This window comes from Sus scrofa, chromosome 14, assembly GCF_000003025.6.
Source record: "Sus scrofa isolate TJ Tabasco breed Duroc chromosome 14, Sscrofa11.1, whole genome shotgun sequence".
Taxonomy (NCBI): Eukaryota; Metazoa; Chordata; class Mammalia; order Artiodactyla; family Suidae; genus Sus; species Sus scrofa.
This window is the reverse complement of record NC_010456.5, coordinates 110,953,765-110,976,422: the sequence shown is the minus strand read 5'-3', so window position 1 is coordinate 110,976,422 and position 22,658 is coordinate 110,953,765. Positions and strand designations below refer to the sequence as shown.

Sequence of the window (22,658 nt, the reverse complement as noted above, 5' to 3'; positions counted from 1 at the left end):
CCATTTCTGGCACAATGGTAGCAGCATCTCTGCAGTGCCAGGATGCAGGCTCTCAATCCCAGGCCCAGCACAGTGGGTTGGGGTATCCAGCTTGGCCACAGGTGCAGCATGGGCCATCACTGCGACTCAGATCTGATCCCTGGCCCAGGAATCCCATATGCCAGGGGACAGCAAAAAAAAAGGAAGGAAGGAAGGAAGGAAGGAAGGAAGGAAGGAAGGAAAGAAAGAAAAAAAAAAAAAAGAAAAGAAAGAAAGAAAAAAGGAAGGAAGGAAGGAAGAAAAAGGAAGGAAGAAAGGAACTTGGATTTATCTGTGATCCTTAGATGGCAAGATTGAGGGCAAAAGGAACAGACCTTGGAGCTCCTGTTGTGGCTCAGTGGTTAATGAACCCAACTAGTATCCATGAGGATGCGGGTTCCATCTCTGGACATGCTCAGTGGTAAAAGATCTGGCATTGCCATGAGCTATGTGTAGGTCACAGATGCAGCTCAGATCTCACGTTGCTGTGGCTGTGGTGTAGGCCAGCAGCTATAGCTCCGATTCAACCCCTAGCCTGGGAAGCTCCATTTGCCTTGGGTGCAGCCCTAAAAAGACAAAAAAATAAAAAGTAGATGAAATTGGACTTAATTTCATTACACAAGAATGAATTTCAGCTGGATGACTGTGAGTAGAGGGAAGATAAACAGGTTAGAAGTGATGACAGGCTTTACCCATGTGGCCAGGTAGAGGATTGGATTTGTATATCTAACAGCAGGAACTGTGGCTTGTCCGGTGTCTTCTGTGAATGCAAGGACCAGCTCTATGGCTGCCAGAATAAAAAGAAATCCAACAAGCACCTGAGAAGACAAAAAGACCACTGTTAGGAGGATGTCATTCTTTAGAACAGAGTGGTTCCCAGTAATGGAGAATAAAAATGGTAGGCAGTGCAAGATATGGAAGCAACCTAGGTGTCCATCAACAGGGGAATGGTTAATGAGGTGTGGTGTATATATACAATTGATATTACTCAGCTGTAAAAAGAATGAAACTTTGCCATTTGCAGTAACATTGGTAGACTTGGAGGGCACTTGCTTAGTAAAATAAGTCAAATAAAGACAAACACTGGAGTTCCCGTCGTGGCACAGTGGTTAACAAATCCGACTAGGAGCCATGAGGTTGCGGGTTCGATCCCTGGCCTTGCTCAGTGGGTTAAGGATCCAGCATTGCTGTGAGCTGAGGTGGAGGTTGAAGACTCGGCTTGGATCCCGCGTTGCTGTGGCTGTGGTATAGGCCAGCAGCTGTAGCTCCAATTCGACCCCTAGCCTAGGAACCTCCATATGCCACAGCCCTAAAAAGAAAAAAAAAAAAAAAAAAAGAGAGACAAATACTGTATGATATCACTTATACATAGAATCTAAAAAATGCAAACTAGTGAATTTAGTTATTTTTTTAACATGTAGTTTACTTTTTTCAAACTATTATGTGCATTTTATTTTTTCCTCTTTAAATTTTTATTTTTCCATTATAGTTGGTGTACAGTGTTCTGTCAATTTTCTACTGTACAACAAAGTGACCCAGTCACACATACGTGTATACATTCTTTTTCTCATATTATCCTCTATCATGTCCCATCATAAGTGATTAGATATAGTTTCCAGTGCTATACAGCAGGATTATATTTATATTACATTCTTTTTTGTTATTGGAAAGAAGCATGGAGTTTCCATTGTGGCTCAGCAGAAACAAATCTGACTAGTATCCATGAGGACGAAAGTTTGATCCCTAGACTTGCTCAGTGGGTTAAGGATCCAGCATTGCCATGAGCTGTGGTGTAGGTTGCAGATGTGGCTCGGATCTGGTGTTGCTCTGGCTGTCATGTAGGCCAGAAGCTGTAGCTCTGATTTGACCCCTAGGCTGGGAAACTCTATATGCCATGGGTACAGCCCTAAAAAGGAAAAAATTTTAAAAATTAAAAAAATAAAAAAGCAACGACTCACAGGTACAGAGAACTAGTGGTTATAGGGGCGGGGACAGGGGCAGGGGGCAATACAGAGATAGGGGGTTAAGAGGTACAAATTATTAGGCAAGCTACAAGAATATATTGTACAAAAAAGGGAATATAGCCAATATTTTATAATAACTATAGAACATAATCTTTAAAATTGTGAATCACTGTATTATATATCTCTAACACATAATATTGTACATCAACGATCCTTCAGTTTAAAAAAGTAGGCAGTGATTCAGGTAACACATTCAATAAATATTCGTGGAATCAATGGATACATATAGTTCAAGCAAAGGAATAAAGTTCAAAGTGCGCTATGATTAAGTGTTGCTAAGGAATGTTGAGTGTGATGGTTTTAAAATATGTCCAACCAACTAGTATCCATGAGGATGCCAGTTCAATCCCTGGCCTTGCTCAGTGGATTAAGGATCCAACTCTGCTGTGAGCCGTGGTGTAGGTCACAGACACAGCTTGTATCTGGCATTGCTGTGGCTGTGGTGTAGGCAGGCAGTTGTAACTCTGATTTGACCCCTTGCCTAGGAACTTCCATGTATGGTGGGTGTGGCTCTAAAGACAAAAAAAAAAAAAAAAAGTCCAGAAACCCTTACATACTCCTCCATTCAAAAAAAAAAAAAAATAGAGCTTACTTCCCCTTCCCTTGTGCATGGATGGAACTCTGACTCGCTCATAATGAATGGATATGGCAGAAGTGACACTATGTGATTTCCAAGACTAGGTCATCGAAAACCATGTGGCTTCCTCCTCCTCTCTCTCAGGTCACTCACTGCAGGGCAAACTACCAGCTCCATCCTGAGGACACTCAAGTAGCTCTGTGGAGAGGTCCACTTGGTAAGGAATTGAGACTTCCTGCCAAAAGCCATATGACTGATTCAATTAGAGGCAGATCCCCTAGCCACAGTCAAACCTTTGGATGACCTTTGTCCCAGCCTGTATATTCACTGCAACTTCATGACAGTCTGAACTCAGATAACCTGCACTCAAATCTCTGAACCATAGAAACTGAGATAAAACGTGTTTACTTTTAAGCTGCTGAGTTTTGGTCTAACTTGTTATGAAGCAATAGATAACTAATAAAATAGATTTAAAACGGAGAACTCCTCCATCCCAAGAGGAGGGATTGGGCACTATTCCCTTTCTTCAATAATTACTCCCAGCTGTTTCCCCACATAAACTTTGAAGTTAATGATTGCAACTATGTAACCCTAAAAGGACTCCAAGCCTGTCAATATTTGTCCTAGGAGCTCATAATGCATGATACATGTTACGTTATTCTAAGAGGACTACCCCTCACCCATTGGGAGGGAAAATTATCTCCGCCAAGGAGGTCCAGTAGAAACTCATCTCTCAAAATGAAGAGTGTTTTGTTTTTGTTTTTTTGGATTTTTTTTTTTTTTTTTGGCTTTTTGCCATCTCTAGGAGAGCTCCTGTGGCATATGGAGGTTCCCAGGCTAAGGGTCTAATCGGAGCGGTAGCCACCGGCCTACGCCACAGCCACAGCAACGAGGGATCCGAGCCATGTCTGTGACCTACACCACAGCCCATGGCAACGCCGGATCCTTACCCCACTGAGCAAGGCCAGAGACCGAACCCGCAACCTCATGGTTCCTAGTCGGATTCGTTAACCCCTGAGCCATGATGGGAACTCCATGAATAGTGTTTAGTACCAACTCTCCTACCTTCACCCTTCCTACTCCCATCCATCTATGCCTACTCACTCTCAGAAGCCTCATTCACCCAGATGGCTCAGGCAGAGATATTGGGCCCTTTTTGAAAACCAGCCCAGGAGGGAGATGAACAAACCTCTAACTAATAGGCCAAGTCTTATTATTCATGAAGGTGTAGAGTCAAGGACACGTTAATAAGGGGAGTGCATTTTTCTCAAGTACATTGCACTTTCTTCATATGATACTGTTAAGGATTTGGGGGGAAAATTGTAGATTTTTAAGTGGTAAGTTATGTTTGCCTTTAGGTAAATTAGGAGATAAAATAGAGCAAGCTGGAGCTAAAGCATCCACCCACGAGGATGACTAGTGAAAAAAGGACAAACCAGCAGACCATGGAGTTCCCGTCGTGGCGCAGTGGTTAACGAATCCGACTAGGAACCATGACGCTGCAGGTTTGATCCCTGCCCTTGCTCAGTGGGTTAACGATCCGGCATTGCTGTGAGCTGTGGTGTAGGTTGCAGACACAGCTCGGATCCTACGTTGCTGTGGCTCTGGCGTAGGCCAGTGGCTACAGCTCTGATTAGACCCCTAGCCTGGGAACCTCCATATGCCACGGGAGCGGCCCAAAGAAATAGCAAAAAGACAAAAACAAAACAAAACAAAACAAAACAAAACAAAACCAGCAGACCACTCTGCAGGCCAAGGAAAAGGAGGGGACCTTGCCACAGGCTTAAATATATTAAGCTCATACAAATTAATTAGTAGTACACTGAGCAATCCATATCAAAAAAGACCAATTTATGCCATCAAAATTTCTGTACAAAGCAATTAAAAACAGCAACAAACAACCCATGGCAAAAAAAATGAGAAAAGACTATAAATTGATAATTTAAAGAAAAAGAAACATAGGAGTTCCTGTTGTGGTTCTGGGGTAATGAATCTGACTAGCATCCATGAGGACACAGGTTCGATCCCTGACCCTGCTCAGTGGGTTAAGGATCCGATATTGCCATGAGCTGTGGTATAGGTTACAGATGGGGCTCAGATCCTGAGTTGCTGAGGCTGTGGTATAGGCCAGTAGCTGAAGCTCCGATTGGATCCCTAGTCTGGGAACTTCCATATGCCTCGGGTTCGGCCTTAAAGAAAAAGAAATAGAAACACAAATAGCTATTAAACATGTGAAAAGAAACTTAACCTAATAAGAGAGTGCAATTTCTTTTCAAGGCCGCACCAGTGGCATATGGAGGTTCCCAGGCTAGGAGTCCAATCGGAGCTACAGCTGCTGACCTACGCCACAGCCACAGCAATGTAGGATCTGAGCCTCATCTGCGCCCTACACCACAGCTCACGGCAACATCGGATCCTTAACCCACTGAGGGAGGCCAAGAATTGAACCGGCAACCTCATGGTTCCTAGTCAGGTTCATTTCCACTGTGCCACGACAGCAACTCGTTTTTTTTTTTGTTTTTTTTTTCCCTTTCCTCACCTTTTTTACTTTTTTGCCACACCCACAGTATGCGGAAGCTCCTGGGCCAAGGATCGAACCTGCACCACAGCAATGAAAAAACTCAGGAGCCTTAACCCACTAGGCCACCAGAGAACTCCCAGAGTACAATTTCAAATTATAACGACATACCATTTTTTTTTCACTTAACAAAATTAGCAAAATGAAAAGTTTCTGCTTTTGTTTTTTCTTTTTTGGCCCCTCTGAAGCACATGGAGTTCCCCGGGCCAGGGATCAGATCCCAGCTGTAGCTGCAACCTAAGCCACAGCTGCAGCAATGCCAGATCCTTAACCCATTAAGCCAGGCCAGGGATCAAATCCATGTGTCCCAGTGCTCCCAAGACGCAGCCGATCACAGGGGGAACTCTAGCAAATAGCAACTTTGAGAGTAATAAATTGTTAAGACTAAGAAAAACCTGCATAGAGAACAATTTGCACTCAATAAAAATTTTGAGTCCACATACGGTCAACACAGTAATTTTTTTTCTAGGAATTTATCTTATAGATACACACATAGGTATAGAGCTGCTTATTGCAGCATGGCTAATAATGGCAGAAGGTTAGAAACCACCTCAATTTCTATCTTACAGGACACATAAATTGTAATATATCCAAATAACAGCATCTCAAGTGGTCATTAAAACGAAAGAATCAGATCTCTATGTTCTAAAAGAGAAGGATCTCCAAGACACAGAACAGGGTATATAAAACACTAACATTTGTGTGGAAAAGTATATATATGTCTGTACAAGCACAGGTTATTTCTGGCCGAGTATATAAGGAACTGGTATCAGGGGCTGCCAGCTCAGACTGGAATGAGTGATGAGAGTATGGTATATCCTTTTGTATCTTCTGAATTTTGTAACCCTCTGTAAATTAGCTATTCCAAAGGTAAAAGGTAAATACACTCTCATTTAAAAAAATGAGCAAGTTGTGTAAACAGACAATTCACAAATGAAGAAATATTCTTAAACTTTTAAAAATCAGTTGTGTTAGTATTTATAGAATGCAGAGTAAAACGATAGGATGACATTTTGCATAAAAATTAAGGAAAATATGTTAGTGCTGGTAAGGGTACAGAGAAATGGACTTAAACATACTTTTTGGTGACACTGAGTTGGTAAAAACCTAAATTATAAAAATTTTCCATTATGTTTCAAAAGCCTTAAGCTGCTCATCTTTTTTTTTTTTTTTTTTTTCTTTTTGTTTTTTGAGGGCCGCACCTGTGGCATATGGAGATTCCCGGGCTGGGGTCTCATCGGAGCTGTTGCTGCCAGCCACAGCCACAGCCACAGCCATGCCAGATCCAAGCCTCATCTGCAACCTACACTACAGCAGGATTCATTTCTGCTTCGCCACAACAGGAACTTCTGCTTATCTATTTTGATAGAGTAAATCCACTTCTAGGAAATAATTCTGAGGAAACAATTTTCCTATTCTGAGGAAATTATCTGAATTGCAGGCAAGTGTTTATGTGCGAAATGTTAATGGGAGTCTCATTTTTAATAGTGAAGAATTTATAAAACCTAAAATAACCCAAAACAGGAGTTCCCATCATGGCTCAGTGGTTAACGAATCCGACTAGGAACCATGAGGTTGTGGGTTTGATTCCTGGTCTTGCTCAGTGGGGTAAGGATCCGGCGTTGCCATGAGCTGTGGTGTAGGTTGCAGACACGGCTCAGATCCCTCCTTGCTGTGGCTGTGGTGTAGGCCGGTGGCTACAGCTCCAATTCGACCCGTAGCCTGGGAACCTCCATATGCCGCAGGTATGGCCCTAGAAAAGACAAAAAGACAAAAAAATAAAATAACCCAAAACAGTGGTGGAGGGGTTTATTGTGTTGATCTGAAGCAAAGAGACTGCCAAGTATTTCTCCATCAAAATGGATTTATTCGGCAGAGGATTACATTTTCAGGTCTGAAACCAGAGAGCCACCCTCAAGTCCTCTCCAGCAGAGGAAAGGACCTTGGGAGAACTAGAAAGATCATGGCTTTTCTTTGGCTGAGTCTTTGCCAGGAAAGAAGAGTCTTTCTTCTCCCTGTTGGGCGCTGCTATCATCACAGACCACACACAGCTCCCTCTTCTGGTCTCCCATCTCTACTTAATTGAAGTTTCCATTTATTATTTCCTTTTTACAGTTGAGAGGCATCAGTGTCTCCAGAGTTTATTAAAATAAGTTATGGTTTATGTATGGCTGGGTCACTACACTGTACAGCAGACATTGACACAACACTGTAAATCAACTATACTCTAATTTTAAAAAGTTATGGTATACTCATGATGAGCTATTTTGCAGTCTTCAAAATTATGTTTAAGAATGTTTGATAACACTGGGAAATGATTTTATATCATCTTAAGTGAAAAAAGTAAATCTACAAAATTGCATTCAATGAACTCAATTATCTTTTAAAAATATACATAGAAAAAGACAGGCGTTTTGGTCCAGGATGCCAGGCTTAGTGCACTTGTTTGGTTCCCATCCTTCCTTACCCAACTGAAATGATGTTAAAGAAGGATCCAAGAAGAATTTCCCATCGTGGCACAGTAGTTAACAAATCCAATTAGGAACCATGAGGTTGCAGGTTCGATCCTTGCCCTTGCCGTGAGCTGTGGTGTAGGTCGCAGACGCGGCTTGGATCCCGAGTTGCTATGGCTCTGGCGTAGGCCGGTGGCTACAGCTGTGATTGGACCCCTAGCCTGAGAACCTCCATATGCCACGGGAAGCAGCCCCAGAAAAGGCAAAAAGACCAAAAAAAAAAAAAAAAAAAAAAGAAGGATCCTAGAAGTAAATCCATAATAGCACCGAGACTATGAGTGGAAAAGGGTGAGCTCAGTAAATCAGGTAAGTTTTAAAAGACAAAAAGCAAACATGTCAATAGTGTCAGGTAAAAGAGCAGAGAGGAACTCCCTGATGGCCTAGTGGTTAAGGATCTGGCATTGTCACTGCAAAGGCTTAGATCAAGACTGTGGCTTGGATTCCATCCCTTCCCAGGAGCTCCTGCATGCCATGGGCATGGCCAGGTTGGGGGGGGGAGGGGATCGGAGAGCAGAGAAAACCACAGTCCAAAACACACACAAGACAAGATAGCAGGGAAGAGGAGCCTGAAATAGACAGTACTGTTTGCTGTGCTTGTGTCCTCTGCCTGCACCCCCACCCCCACCCCCTGATTCACTCTCCATACATGTCCCTAAGAGCCTGGAATGGTAACAGTTCACTGCTAAGCCCCAGGTCTTTGTAAATACAACCTCTTCTCATTATCCTATTTTGCCTCAGCCCCCTGTCTCCTGTTAGGACCCTGACTGGTAGCATTGCCTACTCAAAACCATTCTCTTCTTCCTAACAGAACCCCCCTCCCTTTTATAAAATACCCTACTCAAATGAGCTCATTGGAGGTGGAAGCTGCACCCATCTACAACCCTATGAAGTTAATTAAAACCAATCATGATGGCCCATTCCTCTGACCTGTGACTACATTATCCATGGGCATGCGACACAATTCTGGTGAAAGAGAAATGAGGGACAGCTTGTAGGGACTTGTTGAGACTCCTGGAAAAGGTTTTCCTCATTGATCAAAGGGATACATAGATCCAGGATATATAAAGAACTCTTTACAACCCAACAGTAAAAAGATAACAAATAACCCAATTTAAAAAGGGGTAAAGGAAATCAATTATAACAAAAAAAATTGTTTTTAAACTGTAATTCCACTAAAAAAAAAAAAAAAAGGGGGGGGGATTAAGGGTTTATTCAAGAAAAAAATTTTCTGGAGTTCCTGTTGTGGCGCAGTAGTTAACGAATCCGACTAGGAACCATGAGGTTGCGGGTTCAATCCCTGGCCTTGCTCGGTGGGTTAACGATCCGGCATTGCCGTGAGCTGTGGTGTAGGTCACAGACGTGGCTCGGATCCCGCATTGCTGTGGCTCTGGCGTAGGCCGGCAGCTGTAGCTCCGATTAGACCCCCTAGCCTGGGAACCTCCATATGCCATGGGAGCAGCCCTAGAAAAGGCAAAAAGACAAAAAAAAAAAAAAAAATTCCAAAGATGCTATACAAATGGCCAAAAAGCATATGAAAAGATGCTCAACATCATTAGTCTCTTGGGAAATGCAAACCCAAACTGTAATAATAACAATAAAAAAAACTGTAATGAGCTACCACTTCACGTCTACTAAGATAGCTATAATTGAAAAGATGGATAACAACAAATACTGGTAAGGTTGAGTGTTAGAACCCACATACACTGCTGGCAGGAATATAAAAGGGTGCAGGCACTTTGAAGAACAGTCAGTTCATTGAAATGAGACATGGATTTACCATATGACTCAGAAATTCTACTGCTAAATACAAACATACTCAAGAAAACTGAAAACCTATATCTCCCCAAAAACTTGTACACGAATGTTCCTAACAGCATTTTTCAAATAGACAAATGGCAACAACTCAGATGTCCATCAATGGATGAATGAATGAGCAAAATGTGGTCTATTGGCACACCGGTATATTCTACAGCCATAAAAAGGAATGGGATATTGACACATGCTACAACATGGATGAATCTTGAAAATGTAATGCTAAGTGAAGGAAGCCAGACACAAAAGAATATTGTAAGACTGCATTTATATAGGAAATATGCAAGACTAGGCATGTAGAGAGACCAGCAGTGAGGAGATTTGCGGTTGCCAGGAGATAGGGGAGAGGAGGGAATGGGGAGTGAGTGTTTAAATCAAACCCACAACACCGCTGTGGCTTGGGTGGCCACTGTGGAGCGAGTTCAATCCCTGGCCCGGGAACTTCCACATTGCCACAGGTGTAGCCAAAGAAAAAAAAGAAAGAAAGAAAAAAGAAATTGAGGAGTTCCCGTTGTGGCTCAGTGGTTAACAAATCTGACTAGGAACCAGGTTGCGGGTTTGATCCCTGGCCTCACTCAGTGGGTTAAGGATCCCGTGTTGCCATGAGCTGTGGTGTAGGTCACAGATGCGGCTCCGATCTCATGTTGCTGAGGCTGTGCTGGTGCAGGCCAGCATCTGTAGCTCTGATTAGACCCCTGGCCTGTGAACCCCCATATGCCATGGGCATGGCCCTAAAAAGATTTAAAAAAAAAAAAAAAGATTCTGGGATGAAACAATTAATTTAAAATTCTCTTCTCTTCACTTATTTTAAAATTAATGTCCTAAGAGATTTGAGAAGACATTACATCTGATATGCTGCTGACTAGAAAAAGGTATATTCAGAAATTACAGAGAATTCTTAGAAATCAAACCCATCATTGCTACAACAAAGGCTCTCTAGGATGACTAAAAGAAAAAATTAGGAAAACCTCTAAGAACACAGGGGACAGAAAAATTCTGAAGAGAGAAGCTGAAAAGGAAGATCAGTTTAGAGAGTCTACTATCTACCTATAAGAAGTTCTGGAAACTTTAAAAAATAAAAATTGCTTTTACATACAAAAAATAAAAAATTCCAGACATATGGAATTTCAAAATTAGAAGAAAATTAAAGGAAACCAATTGAATGAAAGAAGACTCAGGTAAACAAGCTCTCATGACATTTTAGGATATTAAGAATAAAGAGGATAAAACTTTCTAGAGAGGATAACAAAGAATGAGAAGAATTCTAATTTGGTAGTGCAGGATTTGGGGGAACAACACAGCAATATCTTCAGAGTTAAAATTTTTTTTGAGCCTAGCATTCCAGATCCCATCAACATTTCCAGAAAGCAAGGATCTAGAGATTTTGTTTACTATTGGTCTTTCTGAAAATTTGATTTGAGGCTGTTCTCCAAGAAATTGAGAGCACTAATTCTCCTCTCTTACACAAAGGGGCATCAAGATGAGGAAATAATGCACAGTGACTATAGTTAACAATATACTGTATTGTATGTTTGAAAATTGCTAAGAAAGCAAATATTGAATGCTCTCGTCACAAATAAAAAATTTTCTGTAACCGTGTACTGGGATCGATATTAACTAGACTTTTTTTTTTTTTCTTTTTTGGCTGACCTGCAGCATATGGAGTTCCCTGGCCAGGGATGAGATTCAACCCACAGCTGCGGCCGCACCAGATCCTTAACCCACTATGCCATGCCGGGGATCAAACCTGTGTTCCCAGCGCTTCCAAGAGGCTGCCAATCCTTTTGCACCACTGCAAGAATTCCTTAACTAGACTTATTGTGGTGACTTTTTTTTTTTTTCTTTTTATGGCTGCACTTGCAGCACGTGGAAGTTTCTGGGCTACAGGTCAAATCAGAGCTGCAGCTGCCGGCCTACAGCACAGCCACACCAACATCTGATACAAGCTGCATCTGCAACCTACGCTGCAGCTTGCCGAAATGCAGGATCCTTAACCCACTGAGGGAGGCCAAAGTTTGAACTCATATCCTCGTGGATATTAGTCAGGTTCTTAAGCCACTGAGCCACAACAGGAATGCCTTGTGGTGACCATTTTGAATTATTATGTGGTATACCTAAAACTAATATATAATTTATGTCATTTATAACAATTTTTTGTCTTTTGTCCTTTTTAGGGCCACACCTGAAGTATATGGAGGTTCCCAGGCTAAGGGTCGAATCAGAGCTGTAGACACTGGCCTACACCACAGCTCACAGCAACTCTGGATCCTTAACCCACTGAACAAGGCCAAGGACCGAACCCACAACCTCATGGTTCCTAGTCGGATTCCTTTCCACTGTGCCATGATGGGAACTCCCTATAACAATTTTTTAGAAGACTATAAACTGAAAAAAATCTCATTTGATCTCCAGAACTTATTTATCTTGTAACTGCAAGTTTGTCATGTACAAAATTGTAATTATAGTCAACAATATTGTATTACACAGTTCAAAGTTGCGGGGAAATCTACTCAACATTCTATAATAACCTATATGAGAAAAAAGAATAGCTATATATAACTGATTCACTTTGCTGTACACATGAAACTAATGCAAAATTGTGAGTCAATTATACCACAATAAACTTTTTTTTTTTTTTTTTTGGCTGTGCCAGTACCATGTGAATGTTCCTGGGCCGAGATCAAAACTGTGCCACAGTTTTAACTAGAGCAACAGCAGTGGCAATGCCATATCCTTAACCCACTAAGCCATGCAGGAATTCCCATTAATTTTTTTAGAAAATGAAATGATAATTATGACATGTGTTAGTGAATGGTATGGTGATAAACATATTCATATATATATATATATATATATACATCAAATCAATGCATTGACCATCTTAAACTTACATGATGTTATATGTCAAGATAAAAAGAAGGAAGGAAGCAAGGAAGGAAGTAGATTATTTTGATGCAGATTATTTTGGAGGATAAAAGTAAACCACAGAACTGAAAATAATCATACAAATTAAAAGACAGAGAAAGAGGAGGAAAAGAAAGGGAGCTAGGAGGTTGGGTCAATGAGCTAAATTCTTTTTTTTTTTTTTTTTTTGTCTTGTCTTTATAGGGCCACACCCAAGGCATATGGAGGTTCTCAGGCTAGGTGTCTAATCAGAGCTATAGCTGCCACCCTACGCCACAGCCACAGGAATGCCAGATCCAAGCCATGTCTTCAACCTACACCACAGCTCGCAGCAATGCCAGATCCTTAACCCACTGAGGGAGGCCAGGGATTGAACCTGCAACCTCATGGCTCCTAGTCAGATTCGTTTCCACTGCGCCAAGATGGGAACTCCGAAATTCTTATCTTTCACAGAGGAACAGCAGTAGATCTTTTTTGAAGTTGATGGATCAAGAAATATAGGTATAAATACATTATTAGCAGATATGGAAGTAACAATCAAAATAATTTAAAATAGACTAGAAGGTGGAGGAGTGAGGAAGAGACTTTTTCATTTTGTTTTTTGTTTAGTTTTTTTTAAGAGAGTAGAAGATGAAAATGTTTAAAGGGACTGTATCAGTGATACAGAGACATACATGGACTTTTCTTCCTTAATCAGGATCAGGCAAATTCATGGTTGTTTAATTATTACCAAGAACTTAAATAGTCTTTGCCCTTGATCTCTGATTCACTTGGAGGAGTTTCAGGCACACGTGGAGTTTACTAAACTCAACTTCCTAAGGAAACACAATATCATTGGTATTAAAAAAGAAAGCAGAGGAGTTCCCTTGTGGCACAACAGATAAGGACCTTGCACTGTGACTGCAGCCACTCTGGTTGTTGCTGTGGCATGGGTTCGATTCCCGGCCTGGGCAATTCCATACGCCATAGGTGGGGCCAAAAAAAAAAGTCTTATTTCAGTTTCCACATTTTCAGGAAATGTATCCCATTCTATTATCAGTTATTTTTAGAAAGTTCTGTTTAGCCAGAGTCAGCTCCTCTGGAACAACCTCCACACACTTCCCTTGGTCTTGCTCTCTGAAACACTTCAGAACAAACTAGGCACTCGTCTATGTTTTACTTCTACAAATACTTGAAGATGATCACCATGTCTGACTCAACATAAATACTTTTTTTTTGGTTCCTGGGTCAGGGATCAAGCCTGTGCCACAGCTACAGCAACATGGCAATGCCGGATCCTTAACGCACTACGCCGCAAGGGAACTTCCTGCAATTGCAATCAGTCCATGTTTGTGGTACATCTGACCTCAGCACATCCACCACCTTCAGAACAAAACTTCTCCTTTGTTCCCCAGGGGAACTAAATATGAGCTCAATCACGCATTCATTTTTAAATTCAATTCATTCAATTACCTGCATTCTTAAGGATGCACTTTTAAACAAACTTGAAGAGTCTCCCACCAGCTTAGTCAAGCAAATTGACTCAGTCTAGAGGAGGTAAACATTGCACTAGTGACCAAACAACAATGACAGCTCAGAAGCAAGAGGAACAAACAGCCCAAAGGCAGGCAGAACTGGAAGTGGAGAAGTGAAGTCAGGTTAACGAGTGAGCCAAGAAGAAGGTTCTCATAGACAAAGACAATTTTTACTCTGTAAGAATTATACTTCTATTTCAGAGAAGAAACTGATTATTTCGAAAGTTTTAAGAAGCTAATCTGTGCCTGTCTCAGGGTGGAGGACAAAAAAAAAAGTATAAATTATAAATCAAGCTTCTGTAACTATGAGCGAGGGTGAATGGATTATTAGCTACAAAAAGAAAAAAGAAAAAGAAAAAAGGGGGGAGGGAGCCAATACATTGCCTTTTTTTTTTTTTTTTTTTTTTTTTTTTGGCTTTTTAGAGCCGCACTCACAGCATATGGAAGTTCCTGGGCTAGCGGTCCAGTCGGAGATACAGCTGCTGGCCTATACCACCCCAGATCCTTAACCCACTGAGCTAGACAGGGATAGAACCCGCATGGTTCCTAGTTGGATTTGTTTCCACTGTGCTACAATGGGAAGTCCCATTGCTTTCCTTTTTATCTACAGCTTTATCCATAGAGGCTTGTGGTTACAAAAAAAACAAAATATGATATATCCATACAATGGAATATTACGGGTGAACTTCGAACAATATGGATGAACCTTGAAAACCTTATGCTACGTTTAAGGAGCCAGTCATAAAAGATCATGTACCATATGGTTTCATTTGTGTGAAATGTCTAGAATAGGGAAACTGTAGAGACAAAGTAGATTAGTGGTTGCTTAGGCCTAGAGGAGATGGGGAGATAGGGGTTGTTAAGTGAAGGATTTCTTTTTGATGGAACAAAAGTGTTCTAAAATTGACTACGGTAATGGTTACACATATCATGAAAATACGTTTTTTTTTTAAAAAAAAGAAATGTATTTAAATGGGTGACATTGTATGGCATGCGAAATATTACTCAATAAAGTTCTTTTTTTTTTTAAAGTTAGTTAAAAGCTATGAGAAAAATTTGGAGTTTTCCCATCGTGGTGCAGTGGCTAATGAATCCGACTAGGAACCATGATGCTGCGGGTTCGATCCCTGGCCTCGCTCAGTGGGTTAAGGGTCCGGTGTTGCCGTGAGCTGTGGTGTAGGTCACAGACGCAGCTCGGATCCTGCATTGCTGTGACTGTGGTGTAGGCTGGCAGCTGTAGCTCCAATTAGACCCCTAGCCTGGGAACCTCCATATGCCTTGGGAAACGGCCCTAGAAAAGGCAAACACACACACACACACACACAAAGCTATGATAAAAACTGGACACTGATTTACTCATTACCCAACCTTTTCTTGGATGCTCCAGAAAATGATAGAAGCCCTCTAACTTGACCGACTCTGACCAAAAGCTCTGGCTCATCCCTAATGTTAGTAAAGCATGCTGTTTAGTGTTCAGAGTTGAACACACACAAACACACGCTTGACTCAGTCTCTATTCCTAGAACGCACTTAATACCCAACACTCAACAAATGAGTACTGATGGAGTTCCCGTCGTGGCGCAATGGTTAACGAATCCGACTCGGAACCATGAGGTTGCGGGTTTGGTCCCTGCCCTTGCTCAGTGGGTTAACGATCCGGCGTTGCCGTGAGCTGTGGTGTAGGTTGCAGACAAGGCTCGGATCCCGCGTTGCTGTGGCTCTGGCGTAGGCCGGTGACTACAGCTCCGATTCAACCCCTAGCCTGGGAACCTCCATATGCCGCTTGAGCGGCCCAAGAAATAGCAACAAAAACAACAACAAAAAAAAAACAACAACAACAAATGAGTACTGAGCACTTTCCTGTCAATGAGAGGCAATGACTCTGCTCCAGGCTCCCAGAGAATGTTCTTCTGTCCAGAGCAGACAAAACCCAACACCACCCCACCTCAGCGTGTCAAGGTAAATACAACTCTCTTTAGCCAAATTCCCTTTTTTTTTTTTTTTTTTTTTTTTTTTTGTCTTTTTGCCTTTTTAGGGCCACACCCTCAGCATATGGAAGTTCCCGGGCTAAGGGTCTAATCAGACCTATTAGCTCCTGGCCGACACCACAGCCATTCGGGATCCAAGCTGCATCTGGGACCTACACCACAGCTGAGGGCAAAGCCAGATTCTTAACACACTGAGCGAGGCCAGGGATCAAACCTGTGTCCTCACGGTTACTAGTCAGATTCATTTCTGCTGAGCCATGATGGGAACTCTCTCTTTGCTTCTTTTTAGACTGCAGGAGCCTGAGGTCATTGGTCTGTATGCTCAGAGAGAATCCAATTTGCCTCTCTAAATTAAGTCCTATTTAATGATCAGGATAGAAAAAAAAAAAAAAACAGTTAAAAGAAGCAGATGATAGATTTTAAAAGGTAGCTTTACAACCTCAACCGAGCATCTTTCGGTTCCCACCAGACCTTCTGCATTCATCAGGGCCACTGGCTGAGGGGCTCCTACCCTTGTTTCTCTCGGACTTTCTCCTGCAGCCCCTTGTCCTTTCCATTATTTCCCTGCTCAGGCATATCACCCTGAGCCTCACCCTTCTTCCCTCTGCTGTGAGTGACCATCCAGACTCCTGGGAGAATTTGGGAAAGTGGAAGCCCTCTTTCAAATTCAAGTTTTGGGAGATGAATTATGTTTGAATATCCTCAACAGTGCAGAGGACAAATGAGGTCATTCATTTGTACCTCATGGTAGATGCCAACTGAATTATAATCTCCCAGTCATTTGGACAGTCTTTTTTTTCTTTTGCTTTTCTAGGGCCACACTTGCTGCATATGGAGGTTCCCAGGCTAGGTGTCAAATCAGAGCTGTAGCCACCGGCCTATAGCATAGCCACAGCAATGCAGGATCTGAGCCGGGTCTGCAACCTATACCACAGGTCACAGCAATGTTGGATCCTTAACCCAATGCGCAAGGCCAAGGATTGAACCTGTGTCTTCATGGATGCTAGTCAGATTCATTAACCACTGAGCCACGATGGGAACTCCAAGACAGCTTAAAGCTAGATAAACCAGTGTTTGCTCTCAAATGCTGAAAAAATATTAATCATTCAACTGACGGATTACTCATCATTGGTATTTCCAGAATCCAATATCCGTAAGATTTAAGAGTCATTATTCTTAGGCAAAAATCAAAGTAATCTTTACTAAGAAATACAGAAAGGAGTCACTGAGGTATAGGGCAGGGGGAAACAGGGACATCCAGAGCATGGCTCTACCTGTGACAGCACCTGGGAAAGCTGGTGAAATACCAAGATGACATGTTAACCACCAAGAAAATGTCTCTCTTGTGCACCAAGAAATTAGTTAGAAAATTGGGAGGCATACCTGCTTAGCAAGGTAGAGTTTGGTTATGGGAGATCTCTTGGTTCTGGATCTATATACATGAATAAGCTGCCAAGGAGCCAGGAGCCAAAGGAAGCCCAAGGGAATCCACACCAGAACAGTTTGTTCAAAACAAAGTGGCAGGTCTACCTCCGGCTATCCAGGAATGAGGAATTCTGGAAAAAAAATGAAATGGTTCTTGGATACACACATTTTTGAAAAGAGAATGAATACCAGCCCCCAGTCCACTCCCACCCCTACCCTTGCTTCCAAGCAATTATACCTCAATTCTCTATCCATATCCAGCCTGACATTCTTCTTTTTTTTTTTTTGGCTTTTCTAGGGCCACTCCCTCAGCATATGGAGGCTCCCAGGCTAGGGGTATATTTGGAGCTGTAGCCACCGGCCTATACCAGAGCCACAGCAACTTGGGATCCGAGCTGTGTCTGCAACCTACACCACAGCTCACAGCAGCGCTGGATCCTTAACCCACTGAGCGAGGCCAGGGATTGAACCCTCAACCTTATGGTTCCCAGTCAGATTCCTTAACTACTGCACCACGACGGGAACGCCCAGCCTGACATTTTAACTAGCTGTCCTTTCATATCCAACTCCATTGATATAAATGCACCATTTAATGACTCTTGGTGATTTTTTTTTCCTGGACAACTTCTAAAAACCTTTTCTTCTATGATTCTGAGCGAGTTTCTCCACCAGTTATTCTGATTAAACTTCACTACCACATTTGTCAAACTGTGGGAGGAAGAGAGACCATTCTTCAACCCAAAAAGGAGATAAAGAATAAAAACTTCTAGCTTTGAGCACTGACTCAACGCACTGGCAGCCCTTCAGACAAGCAGGCAGCAGAACGCTTAGTCATGCTGTGGTATTTAATCTCCTATGCCGCCCTCCACCTCCAGGGCTTATGTCAGAATTTGAAAGGGCCTTAGGCACAGGAGCAGCAGTGGCACACTGGAGGGAGGGCTTACTCCCAGCAAGTTTTCTACTCATCTTTGCATCTGCAAGAAACAGAAGTATCTCATGAGATGAAGGTGGGGGCACCAGTCCTTATATATCTGAGTCATGGCATGTTTTTTCTTCTTACAAGTGTTTTTTGCTTTGTATGGCTGTCCGCACAGACTTTTTAAGTGTGTTGGGGGGGGGTGTCTTTCTTTAGGGCCACACCCATGGCATATGAAAATTCCCAGGCTAGGGGTCAAATCAGAGCTGTAGCTGCTGGCCTACACCCCAGCCACAGCCACACCAGATCCGAGCCTACACCACAGCTCACAGCAACACCGGATCCTTAACCCACTGATCGAGGCCAGGGATTGAATCTGCATCCTCATGGATACGAGTCGGGTTCGCTAAGGACTGAGCTGTGACGGGAACTCCTGCACAGACTCTAAAGATTGAGGTGCCCTGACCAAGATGATCCTGTCAGGGGATTCTCAGAAAGCATTCGCATGGAGTTGCTGCTGTGCCACAGTAGATTAAGTATCCTACTACAGTAGTTCAGGTCTCTGTTGGAGGTACAAGTTTGATCCCTGGCCTGGCACAGCGGGTTAAAGGATCTGGTGTTGCCACAGCTGCATTGTAGGCCAGATTCAATCCCTGGCATGGGAACTTCCATAAGCTGCTGGCGTGGCCATTAAAAAAAAAAAAAAAAAGGGAATTCTCATAAAATGGCCTGGTGACATCCTGAGGCATTTTAAGCCCCACCTTCCTGTGATATCCACGTCTTGGCCTCAGGGTCCTTGGGACCAGGTTCTCTCTAGGATGGGAAGTCCTCTGCTATCTCATTCCTGCTCTTCTCATCTCTAAAACTATCTGCATTTAGGGGTTCCTGGTGTGGCTCAGCGGTAAGAAATCCAACTAGTATCCATGAGGATGCAGGTTGGATCCCTGGCCTCGCCCAGTGGATTAAGGATCTGGCGTAAGGAACTGTGATGTAGGTTACAGATGTGGCTTGGATCTGGTGTTGCTATGGCTGTGGTGTAGACTGGCAGCCGTAGCTCCAATTCAACCCCTAGCCTGGGAACTTCCATATGCAGCAGGTATGGCCCTAAAAAATAAAATAATCTACCTTTAGAACTCAGAAGAATTAACATGATAGTTAAAACTAGTTTAACAAGCACTCCAGGTGATTCTGAGGCTGATGCTAGAAAATCTGCAGACCACACTTTCTCAAAAACCCTGAATTTCTATTCTGTCAAACCATTTGGTACTGTAGCTTGCCCTGTCTTGAATTCTCTGCTCCAATGGTTCAAAAATTTTCTTTTTTCTTTAATATTTTTATTTTCCCACTGTACAGCAAGGGGGTCAGGTTATCCTTACATGTATACATTACAATTACATTTTTCCCCCACCCTTTCTTCTGTTGCAACATGAGTTATCTAGACATAGTTCTCAATGCTATTCAGCAGGATCTCCTTGTAAATCTATTCTAAATTGTGTCCGATAAGCCCAAGCTCCCGATCCCTCCCACTCCCTCCCCCTCCCATCAGGCAGCCACAAGTCTCTTCTCCAAGTCCATGATTTTCTTTTCTGAGGAGATATTCATTTGTGCTGGGTATTAGATTCCAGTTATAAGTGATATCATATGGTATCAAAAATTCTCAGTGCTCATGATGCCCAAATTTGCATCCCTAGCCTCAACTTCTAGTCCATATCACTAATTGCCATTTCCTCTACAATACATAATTTTCATTTCAACAATATAGCTCAACAGACTCAATTATGGAGCTCCTCTTCTCCCTCCCACTCCACAAACTACACAATTCCTCCTCCTAGCATTGATTGAAATCAGGAGCCTTTCCCCTATTTCTCTTTAGAGAAGGCAATTTTATAGCTAGCTAGTCTGAGAAAACAGTCTGGGATAAAATAAACTTACATTAGAGAATAAATATACCATACCTCCCACAGAGACTATCCTTTGGAAATATGACAAAAAAAAAAAAAAAAAAAAAAAAAAAGAGTTCCCATCAAGGCTCAGTGGAAACGAATCCAACTAGTATCCAAGAGGATGCAGGTTCGATCCCTGGCCCCTTTCTGTGGGATAAGATCTGGCATTGCAGTAAGCTGTGGTGTAGGTCACAGACACGGCTCAGATTCCAAGTTGCTATGGCTGTGGTGCAGGCCAGCAGCTATAGCTCCAATTCGACCCCTAGCCTGGGAACCTCCATATGGCACTTGGGCAGGCCTTAAAAAACAAACAAATAAGCAAAAAGGAAAAAAAAAAAAAAAACCAGAACAAAAAACCCCTGAGCTTTTAGATCAACTGCATGTCTTATTTTTCTGGTTCTTACTGCTGGCCACTCTAGGCTAACCTGCTACTTGTTCTTAATCTAAGACTCACCAGAGAGGATAAGTGTAATTTCTTACCCAAAAAGTAGAGTTGCAGAACTTCTCCAGCATGATTCCTGGATCCCTTCTGGAAGGAAGACTCCTGTATGACTGCGTGGTTCTTATTACCCTCTCCCGCAGAGAAGGTGGAAGGCAAGTAGCAATGCGTTATCTCCCATTCTGATGTTCCAATTAAGGCCAGTCTTCCGACCTTTCATCCCAACAATTTAATCGTTAACCTTGCTCAGGAGTGTATTTACATTACCCCAGTGGATAGAACACATGACTAAAGAGCCCTGGGGACAGATAGATGTACCAGTTCCCCAAGTACCAGAAGCCCCTGTAGATGAGTTCATCCATCAAAGGAACCACTGAAAGGTGTCAGCTGAGCTGGCTGACAAATCAGAAGTGAAGGAGCCTTTCTCCTGAGAATCAATGACCTAAAAAGAAAAGCATCAGTGAAAGAGCACGTATCTTTAAACATGCCATTTCACTTGTTTCAAGTTTACAGAAATGTGAAATTTTCTGCTTCTCTGTACGTTATTATGAACACAGAACTTGGAGTTCCCATTGTGGCTCAGTGGTTAACAAATCTGACTAGGAACCATGAGGTTGAGGGTTCGATCCCTGGCCCTTGGTCAGTGGGTTAAGGATCTGGCACTGCCATGAGCTGTGGTGTAGTTCGCAGACATGGCTTGATTTGGCGTTGCTGTGACTGTGGTGTAGGCTGGCTGCTACAGCTCTGATTCGACCCCTAGCCTGGGAACCTCCATATGCCATGGGTTTGGCCCTAAAAAGACCAAAAAAAAAAAAAAAAAAAAAAAAAAAGAACATAGAACGTAATGGAGTTCTCCTGTGGTGCAGTGAGTTAAGGATCCGGTGCTGGTCACTGCTGCAGCACAGGTTCAAGCCTGGCCCGGTAACTTCCACAGCCATGGGTGTGGCAAGAGAAGAACATAGAACTTTAAAATATCATCAAAAATAGTGTAAAGCATTCCCTCATGGCCCAGAAGTTTAAGGATCTGGCATTGTCACTATTGTGGCTCTGGTTACAGCTTGTGGCATGGGTTCCATCCCTGGCTCAAGAACTTCCACATGCTGCAGTTTCCGCAAAACAAAACAAAACAAAAAGTACAGATTTTGCTTGAAAAAGTCAGGTTATGGGAGTTCCCCTTGTGGCTCAGCAGTACCAACCCAACTAGTATCCATTGAGGACATGGGTTGGATCCCTGGCCTTGCTCAGTGGGTTAAGGATCCGGCATTGCTGTGAGTTGTGGTATAGGTCGCAGACATAGCTCAGATTCTGTCATGGCTGTGGGTCACATAGGCCAGTGGCTACAGCTCCGATTAGACCCCTAGCCTGGAAACCTCCATATGTCAACAATGCGGCCCTAAAAAAAAAAAAAAAAAAAAAAAAAAAAAAAAAAAAAGGAAAGGAGTTCCTGTCGTGGCACAGTGGAAAGGAATCCGACTAGGAAACATGAGGCTGCAGGTTCGACCCCTGGCCTTGCTCAGTGGGTTAAGATCTGGCATTGCCGTGAGCTCTGGTGTAGGTCACAGACGTGGCTCACATCTGGCACTGCTGTGGCTCTAGCTTAGGCCAGCAGCTACAGTTCCAATTTGACCCCTAGCCTGGGAACCTCCATATGCCACAGGTGTGGCCCTAAAAAAACAAAAGGCAAAAATTAAAAATTAAAAAAAGGAAAGAAAGAAAAAGTCTGGTTATCAATTAATATATTCAATGTGAACCTACACCTAATTCATACATTTATGTTTTTGCAATAAAGTGTTAATCTTCACTGCTAGGATTGCAGATGATTTTCTTTTTGCTTATCTGTATTTTCTGATGTTTCCATAATTATCAGGTATTATTTATGTAATAATTTTTATTTTTTTTGGTCTTTTTGCCATTTCTTGGGCCACTCCTGTGGCATATGGAGGTTCCCAGGCTAGGGGTCCAATTACAGCTGTAGCCACCGGCCTGCATCAGAGCCACAGCAACACT

The 22,658-nt window shown here is 42.6% G+C and overlaps 1 protein-coding gene across 1 annotated transcript in view; it reads right to left on the bottom strand.

Moving 5' to 3' along the window:
• The window catches only part of ABCC2 (ATP binding cassette subfamily C member 2), an 83,201-nt gene extending 62,476 nt beyond the window's left edge, over positions 1–20,725 (bottom strand). The window contains 3 exon segments of the mRNA XM_021073710.1: positions 711–836; positions 17,312–17,464; positions 20,693–20,725. Of these exon segments, the coding sequence (XP_020929369.1) occupies positions 711–836; positions 17,312–17,464; positions 20,693–20,725 (312 nt within the window).